We start from the raw sequence: 10,134 nt of genomic DNA on the forward strand, positions 1-10,134 counted from the left end.
CAAACACAAGGAATAAAGCCGGAATCAGACTAAGCATTAAAGATTGAGATTGAAGATTGAAAGATTGAAATTTGACCAATCAAAACAATAGGAGCTAAAATTCCTTTGCCCTCATTGATCAAATTTCAATCTTCAATCTTCGATCTCAATATGGGTGATGTTTCTGAACGCAGCCTTAGGCCAGAATCAGACTACGCATTGAAAATTACTCAAGCCTTAAGAAATTGATCAATCACAATCGAATGTAAGAATTTGACCAATCGAAACGAAAGGAGCTAAAATTTCTTTGTCCTTATTGGTCAAATTTTAATCTTCAATCTTCAACCTCAGGCTGGCGTCCTATGAGAGGAAATTTACAGCGGAACGGAACAACAAGACCAATCGCAATCGCAGAAAAGAAAGCAGAGTAATGACTGCAGAGTTGTAATTGGTCACATTGTTCCGTTCCGCTGTAAATTTCCGTTCCATGGGACGCCAGCCTCAGGCCGGAATCAGATTACGCATTGAATAATGGGTGCATTCAGTACTACAACCGCTCACTGAACGCTCAGTGAGCGCTTGCATCCTGTTGGCATATTCCGTTAGAACTAAAAATATAGACCAAACATATTCAAGAGCTCATTGAGCGCTCAATGAGTGGTCGTAGTATTGGGTGCATTTAGTACTACAACCGCTCAAATTGGTCACACTGTTCCGTTCCGCTGTAAATTTCCGTTCCATGGGACGCCAGCCTAAGGCCGGAATCAGATTACGCATTGAATAATGGGTGCATTCAGTACTACAACCGCTCACTGAACGCTCAGTGAGCGCTTGCATCCTGTTGGCATATTCCGTTAGAACTAAAAATATAGACCAAACATATTCAAGAGCTCATTGAGCGCTCAATGAGTGGTCGTAGTATTGGGTGCATTTAGTACTACAACCGCTCTCTGAGCGCTCAGTGAGCTCTTGAATCTGTTTGGTCTATATTTTTAGTTCTAACGGAATATGCCAATCAGATGCAAGAGCCCATTGAGCGCCCTGTGAGCGGTTGTAGTACTGAATGCACCCATTGAGATTGAAGATTAAAAGATTGAAATTTGATCAATCAAAACAATAGGAGCTAAAATTCCTTTGTCCTCACTGGTCAAATTTTAATCTTCAATCTTCGATCTGATCATCTTCAATCTTCAATCTTCAATCAATATGATGCATAGCTATATATTAAAGTATAATAATAAATGCAGATTGTGGGAAAGTGCAAGGATAAAATAGGAAATGAAATAAGACGTTTTGGCATAATATTCAATTGTATATAATTACGAATGAAAATGACGAATTACGCACAACATATAGAATATGTAGAGAACGCAATATTGTAAAATCTAGAACTATATATGATAGTCTCAGATCACACTGTTTCATTACATTAAAAGATATGCTGTCCTCGCGAATTAGATTATATGGTCATATAACATAGTTCGACAAAAATCGATTTTTTTTTCTCCTATGAAAAATTCAAAGAGATTCTGAAAATAGATATAAAAAATATACCCGTGTCATTTATTACCCTCGGCATTTTACTAGATCAAGTCGTTAACGGTTTTTAAGTATCATCGAATGTCTTTTTATAAACTGTACAGCACAGATTTCCTCCCGTGAAAAATTTGAAAAGATTCTGAAAATAGATGTAAAAAAAAGCATACCCGTGTCTCGGCACTGACTTACTTCGACACTGTCGCGATTTAAACAAAGCATACTAATAGCGTTTTCAACCCGGCCGGGTTTGCACCAATCTGGGTTGGATTAATGGCGTTTTGTTCTCCTATTGGTAGAGCGTGTAACGTCAACCATTAGGAAAGATTAATCTAACCCAGGTTGGTGCAAACCCGATCGGGCTGAAAACGCTATAAATAAAGCGACGTGAACAAACAAGCAATCAGAATCCAGCTCATTCCTCGATCTTGCTCAGTTCGAACAGTCGCGACCGCGGATTTAGTAGATGAAATTGTACTGTACACTTAAAACAAAATTGAAAAAAAAGTAAAAGAAATATTAAAATAAATAAAAATGTAGTGTCCAAATCGAAATAATTTTTGTTATGTATGTGGTTTATTTGCACCTCCAAGCCATATGCGAAATATTATAAAAAATATTGTGACGGGATTTGAAGCCTATTTTCTTGTGACATATGTACCGAACAATAATAAGATTGAAAGACCGCTAATGTTAAACATAATAATTTTAAATTAAGAAGCGCCATAACGGTTTGCACGGATGGCAAAATAAATCCCATAAAATTAAATGAGTTTTTTTTTTTATTCGGATTCATCGCATAATTTCACATGAAAGAACGTCAATTATTATTTATTTTAAAAAATTATTATATAATTTAGAACAATTGTAAAAAGCCAATATGAAACGAATAACGATAAACGGCTGCATAAAAAAACATTAACGACTTGATTTGATAAGACGCCGAGACACGGGTATATTTCTTTTATAACTACTTTCAGAATCTCTTTGAATTTTTCATGGGAGGAAACCTGTATTGTCAACCGTCATAAGAATCATAGTTTCGTCCATTAGTGTTGAAAAATTCTAAAAATTGAGCGTTACGTCATAAACAATATAACGGTATCAAATGAAATAATCATGCGAATAATCAGTTTCAATTAGATACAAACAGGAGCTGGATTGAAAATATTTTGAACTGCTATTAACATACACGAGAATAACATAAATACGGTAAAAAACATAATTTTAACAAAAAACATTTGCAGCAAATTCCGATTCATTAAGATAAAAGACTTATCTTTTGCATTCTTCTGAATCTAAATTGCCACAACATCTAATAAATCGAATTACGCTAACTTGAACTCTCTACATTGCCATATATTAATATAAATTATAAAACTCTTTTTATAGTTTTATATTCGAACCGAATCAAATTAACTCAAATCAAAAAATAATTAATTTGTTAATAATGCCTAATTAATCAACGACGACGTCAAATGAGAACTATTGTCAATCATAAAATGTACTTAAAGACTTCTTAAACTTGCCCGTTTTGGCGAACAAAATCATTGTCATGCACGAAGTCATCGATAATCGCGAAACGTGCACATTTACAGGGATCGGTAGAAATTTCATCGATATTAATATGCACGGAATATCAGTACATGGAAAAAATAGTTTTGCTGTCTGAAAATTTAACCAGATAGAGGTGTGAAAATAATTTTGTTGGACCATTAAAATAACTGTTGGGCTCTTAAGCATAATAAACAATGTAAAATGTTTTGATAGTTTAGCAATCCACTTTTTACATAATTATCTTGATGGTCCAACAAAATTATTTTCAGCTCGGCATCTAGCTAAATTTTAAATTTAGCAAAAGCGTTCTTTCCGTATAATGAATCTACAAGAAATATGGCTGATTGCAAAATGTCAGGATTATGCTATCCCTTGTTTTCTATACTTACTTAGGCCATGTTCGTATATTACTGCCAGTTGTCAGTACAGTATAGTATACGTAACGGGAACTATAGATTTTCAGTAGTGGCAGTCAACTGGCAATAATATACGAACACAACCTTAGAATGGCCGCATCTACGAAACTCGCCCAATTACGCACGCGTATATCAATTCTTATTTTTTTTATACGGCTTCTTAATTTCCGTTAACACATTCCAATAGATAATTTTCTTACAAGAAAGCTTAATAAATTGCATGCATCGGTATCGTACCGTATAGCAACGAAACAACGTTTCATGTATTTCGAGTTATCTTATGGGAACGATCGAACGAATCGCAATTACTATCGATCGCTTCATCAGTACTACGGCTCTACATATTTTATCAATGTAACGAAAGAAGCGACTGTGTAAGAAATTATTTACAAAGTTACTGCACGGAAAAAACTATTTATTGGAGTATCTAAAAATTTAACTAGACACAGATTTGAAAATAATTTTCTTGGACCATAAAAATAATCATGTAGAAATTTCAAACATGCTAAATAATTTTGCAAAAAATGTTGGCATCCAGCAACCAGCTTGAACGTCCTACATAATTATTTTGATGGTTTAATAAAATTAGTTTCAAATCTATATCGAGCTAAATTTTTAAACATTTCAACAGAATTGTCCTTTCCGTATGAATATTTTCTATCGATTTATCTAAGTATTATTCCTGAAAATCATGCTCGTGGTCCGAGCTAGTAGAGTCTGCGAGATCCGACTGAACCATGACGATTGTTTGCGGTGGGATCATAATCGGCGCGGCACCCGCGACACTCAAACCCAACAAACGCTGACGGATTCGGTGGTGGTTTGCGGCATGCCGCCGATGCTCGCTCGATGCTGTTTGAAGAGCGCTTGGATCTCCGCTGGCGTGGAGGACCACCGTCGGTGCCTAGTCTTGTCCAGAGGCACTTCCGGAAGACCTACCTCGGTGTGGCAGCCTTTGATTGGCGTGATCGATAGGGCTGCCGAAGCAGGCAGACCTACCTCCTGGAAGGAGCTGATCGAGAAGAATCCACTCTCGCCTTCGGCGCTGCTCACCGGACTGCTAGCCGGCTTTACTTTAGATTTACCAGCTAGACCTGTAGATTCTTTCTTCTCTAGTCGTTTCGTAGCCTTGCTGAGCGTCGAAATTGGTGTACCGTTGGACGTAACTTCATTTGATGACGCGGCAAGCGCAATAATGTCCTCCTCTTCTGTCGTTTTACTGCTACTCGAGTTCCAGGAGGCAGTGTCAGGCGACCTTCTCACACTCGGTACGAAGCTCTGCAAATTTCGGGTAAACTCGGTGACAGACGTTTTGACGAGGCTAGGCGATCTACTGTCGCCCTGATGACCGCTTCTCGATTCGTTTCCGCGGCTGCTACTGGAGCATTCGGAAGAGGCTGTGGCCTCTTGTAAGGTTGTCGAATTGGCGAAGTTACTGCTCGATAGGGAGAAAGACGTGTCATGATGACGATGGTGATCCACCGTAGGAGAAGGAGAAGATCCGTTTTCCTCGACTGGCGTCATTCTCACCAAATCGGGCTCTCGCATCGACAGCAAGGACTCGACGGTCCTCAATAACCTGTAGAAATGTTTCACAAATTTAACACATTGATTTTTTGTAATAATGCGAAAATAATATTATAAAAAATTATTAACTTAAATAAGACAAAGATATCCAGTAAGTAAATTGATAGCAATTGATTGTCGCTAAATTGGCATCAAACTCGCTCAGAATTAGTGACAATTCCGGTAATGTTCTAACAAAGCGTACATAACCAGGCAGCAAAATAGCAGTAAAAACCGAGCGAAACTTTGGTCGATTTTGGTTTTAGTCGGTTCTATCAATTTGCTATCAGGTTGTCAGTAAGCTTTGCACGATTTTTCTGGCAATTTACTTTTATATTACATCAGCAGATTTCATTGTATGCCTGCTACCAATTTGTTGACTATTGAATATAATGAAAGTGTATTAAATTCTGTGCCTTTTTGTTGATAATTTGTAGCAAAAATATCATTTTTAGACCGCGTATGTGAGAGACACAACCGATAAATAAGAGCTATACGGTCGAAGCTAGATCTTAAAATGCTTTAAATAAATCAATCTTGAATCACTAAATATGATATATATGTACTTGACATATATACCACAATTGTAGTCTAACGAACTGTGCGCGCACCGAAATATTTCCGGATTAAATATAATTAAACCACTGTAGTAATTTCGCGAATTAAATTAAAATTCTAATAATTTCGTCTGCTCAATCAGGCATCATATTTCAAAGATATTAATATGCCGAAAAACTGTAATTAAACTTATTGCGAAAAATATTTGTAGCAAGCATTTGACAATATTTTTTTTTAACAGACTTGGCTGACTGGGTAATTAATATTAATAGTAGCAAGTTAATAATTCAATTTACGAACTTAGGATTTTCATGAAATCTTTCTCACGCACCTAAACGCCTCCTGAGACAACTTCTCCGGCGGTATCTCATCCGGGTTCAGTTCCGTCTGTTTGGGTTCGCGATAAACGACGTTATCGGAAACGTCGTTTATCTTACTGAGATCCAGCGGTGGCTTAACACGTGGCGTTGTGCAGTGCACCGGGTCGTTTCTTCGCACAACCGACCAGGTGAACTCGCGGAAGCAGGTAGCGCTCGGCGAACCGATCTGCGTGACCGATTTGGCGCGTGTGAACGGCGAGGACGTCGACGACAAGGATGGCGTTGCGGTTCCGCGATTCGGCGACGGATCCGCGTGCACCACCGTGTGCACGCTGCGGCTACGCGGCACACGTCTCTTGTCCTTGGAATTTTCCTTGGCATGCAGGATCTCCAGACTCCTGTGAGCCCGGCCCAAGAAATGAGCCACCTGTTCCATCGTAGAACGATACATTTGCCTGTTTGATTCGACCTGTAAAATTGATTGATAACAAGATTATTGTATACACGATGCAATGCAATGGGGAGCCACAATACATTCTCCTTCATTAATAATATGTTTAAAAAATAATCTAATTTGCAAATATAATCAAAGGATAACATCTGCAAAGAAGAAAAATGAAAAGAAGTAAAGACAGTAACATGGAGTAGTTTTTTGAAATTAATAATTTATTTCTATATATATAGAATCTCTTGCGTGCACGATATAATCGATGGAGTTTTAGTTTCTTTTTTTCAAAGGATATTAAACTTCCTGACGTTCCATAAAGAATTCCGACGAGAAAATGTAAAATAGAAGTATCCCAAGATATCTCAAACAAATTGCAACCTTTTTTTATTATATAAAAAAATACATAAAAATATTAATAATAACTATTTCAATTAAAGAGATAGATTGAAGTGTCAAAATACTTTTCTTACAACTTGAGGAAATTAATAGTTATGAAATTAATAGTCTATTTCCAGAATCTCGCACAATATCAATGGATTTTTAGCTTTTTTCAAAGAGCAGTATTACATTTCCTGACACATTCTATAAAGAATTTTAGCGAGAAAATGTAAAATACAAATATCTTCAAATATCACAGATAAATTACAAATTTTTTTATTATATAAAAATAAATAATAAAACACTATAATAATAAAAATAAATAATAAAACTATTTCAATCAAGGAGAGATAGATTATACATAAAGTCATAATACTCTTTTCCTACCACTTAAGATGCTATCAAAGTGTATTTGAAGTTGACAGCGATCGAAAGATGCATCAAATAGCACGTATATGTAAGTTCATTCATAAAATGATAATGGACGAACAGAAAAAATTCGGCGGGATGAAAATTGCATGGATCATCAAAGAGGAAAAGTAGCTAATCGTATGCCGACCGGTTGTTACGTGACGCGATATCGAGTAACCGGAGCGAGGTAAACCGGTTGGCCACGTTATCGGTCGCTTCGTCTTCTACTGATCTTCAGCTATCATGCGATTACGAACCTGTTTGACCTGCCATTGGAGCGTGTCGACTCGCGCTTGAAGAAAGACGTTTTGCAGAAAGGCGCTCTGCAACCTCCGGTTTTCCTTCTTCAACGACTGGCATTGCTGCAACGAGAAAACAAGACTACTTATACATCCGCGGATCGTGCTCCCTCGGATACTTTTAGATTTTAAATTACGATTTGCAATGCTGCCATCACGACTAGTTTTAAGGAGAGAAATCATGGGACTTCTACCATTAATTAAAAGATAAGAGAGACTTTTTAGCTATCAGCTTAGTAAAATTTACAGGATGTTTTTCTTCGAACGGGAATATTTTTCTGCAGGTAGAAATTTCTCCAGATGACATGTTATTCTCCATTAGAATAAAGATACACGCGTCGCCTGGCAGTCGTGAATTCGCTATGGTTTTCCATCGCGGACTTTCTTCCGACAATACCTTTCCTTTCAACGTATTCTTTTTCATCTTGCGCCGCGTGCAGTCGTAACTAGATTCAAACTCGCGAGGCGATTTTATGGCTCTCCATTGACGTTGCCTCGCTATGCATTCCACCTCGCTTTACTGGCAAAAACTCATGTTTTTACCCTAATAACGATCTGCTTAGAGAGTATAAGGTAGAGACGGAAGAGACGGAACATACCGTGAGTATATTTGTGAGAAAGGAAGAAAGAGAGAAGAGGAAAAGAGACGGGAGATACGGACGAGTTGCGGGTCTAATAGTCAGTATTTCTACCAAACCACGATTCTAACGAGGGTGCTTCAGCGTGAGACCTCGCGTGCGCGGAATAGCGGTCCACGTGTGTCGCGAGATACGAGATAGATGGATGAAAGAGATACAAGATGCAGAAAACGTAAAGCGTCGATAGCTTTCCGTAATTAATCACAGGACGCTGCCTGGCGTGAGCGTATTATTACGAATTTTACGCTATTCCGCTAATTACGAGGGGTACTTACGTCGATTAATAACACGTCCGACAATATAATAGCGCCGTTTTTAAAAAATACTTTCCGTTCAACGAGCTATGTAATGGGGACTTTGAGGTAATCCGCGCGCATCGGTTAATTAATTAAATGCAATCGTAATCGACGCAGGCCTACAAACCTCCTTCTACTGACAATATACGCATACTTTCCTGTTTTTATCAATATGTTCAACAAGGTCGTGAGATTTTCTTTTCCTTCCTTTCCTTCTATGCAATATATTATATTTTGTTTATCTTGTTATTGTTTATATACTGAAGAATGTACTAAATTTTAATTAATATCTAATACTTCTTTAAATTGTATTAACTGAATATTTACTGAATGTAAACATATATTTATTTTTTTGATACAAGAATTATTAATTTGATCTCATTATCATTTTTTATTGAGAAAATATTTATTTGTTATAAATAAAAATTAAGTTAGTATTGTTCAAGCAAAAATTTAGTATATTTTTTTCAGTATATCCGTTTACCATTCAATACTTTCTCTCTTTATACATATTAGTTATTATGATAAATACAAGGATAAATATCATCATATACCTCGATGATTGAATCGAAAAAGATGCTCGGTTAATCGAGAGATTTAAATCCTGGCTGATGACATTTTTCACAACAAATTTTTGGCAATATTTTAATATATTTATTAATTATTAGCATTATTGATAATAATATTAATCAACCTTCTTGTTCTTTTTAATGTCTATTTATATTGTCTTACACGGACGAATAACGATAAGATTTTTCACTCTCTTCACATTTTTCTTATTAAGATCCACTTAGGTATTCATTCTTTTTTTATTCAGTTGCTTATTTTTAATTATTGTCAATGTTCTTTACATATACTATAACGTGTATTATTAGTTCATATTTCTTATATTTTATATTACTGACTTTATCATTTTCTGTATGACTTATGTACTTTTCAATAGAAATCATACGTTATTATACATAAACGGAGAAACAATAGTATTGCCGATTTCGCATCGTACCATATTTTCAATATGTTAGCAGAAGTGTTACTGCGAGAGGAGAGAGAAGTTTTAATTTTTAATTTAATTTTATTTTTGTATTCAATCTAACATTGATAATGATCCGATAGGGATCGAAACGTTTGTTGTCATGTATTGTTTGATGCCGGCAGTTTATATTAAAGTTTTTATTATAATGTTATATCTATTTTACTATTAATTTAGACTATATAGATTGATCTTTGGCTTGTAGCCCTATTTCTTTTTGATATTTTAAATTTATTGAGCCTTACTATTATATATTTTTAATAATAATATTAATATTTCAATTTGTGTTTCGAACGTCCGAGTCTGACAATCGGCGCATATACAACACTAAAGATGTATTTAAAAGATATGTTTACATACAAATATGATTAGTCATAAATAAGGAAAAAAAATTAGTATTTTTGCGTGAAAACTGTGCTAATAGCAAAGTATTTGTATATCAACTATAAATTAGCGTGAGGAGTAGACTTAAAAAGATTACGATATATGGGATAAGAAACATTTGCAGTTTAGATAAAAATAGGTTTAGATAAAAGTAATTAATAAATAAGTAAGTAAGTAAAAATAGTAAGTAAAAATAAGTAGATAAGTTTAGAGATGAAAGTAATATATTGAAAGTGGATTCCAATCAATAAATATTAAGATGTGGAATGAATGTGTATGGTAAAGTAAAACTGCAAACCAAGATTTCTCTGGCATATA

The 10,134-nt window shown here is 35.6% G+C and overlaps 1 protein-coding gene across 1 annotated transcript; it reads right to left on the minus strand.

Moving 5' to 3' along the window:
• Positions 1–4,096: 4,096 nt before the first annotated feature.
• LOC108726243 (uncharacterized) lies at positions 4,097–7,651 on the minus strand. Its single transcript, XM_018453694.1, has 3 exons — positions 7,427–7,651; positions 5,944–6,401; positions 4,097–5,067 (listed from the first exon to the last, which is right to left on the minus strand). The coding sequence occupies exons 1-3, from the start codon at positions 7,649–7,651 to the stop codon at positions 4,275–4,277; spliced, it is 1,476 nt and encodes a 491-aa protein (XP_018309196.1). The 3' UTR covers positions 4,097–4,274.
• Positions 7,652–10,134: the final 2,483 nt, after the last annotated feature.

This window comes from Mycetomoellerius zeteki, unplaced genomic scaffold (genome assembly GCF_001594055.1).
Source record: "Mycetomoellerius zeteki isolate Tzet28-1 unplaced genomic scaffold, Tzet1.0 scaffold407, whole genome shotgun sequence".
Classification (NCBI taxonomy): Eukaryota; Metazoa; Arthropoda; class Insecta; order Hymenoptera; family Formicidae; genus Mycetomoellerius; species Mycetomoellerius zeteki.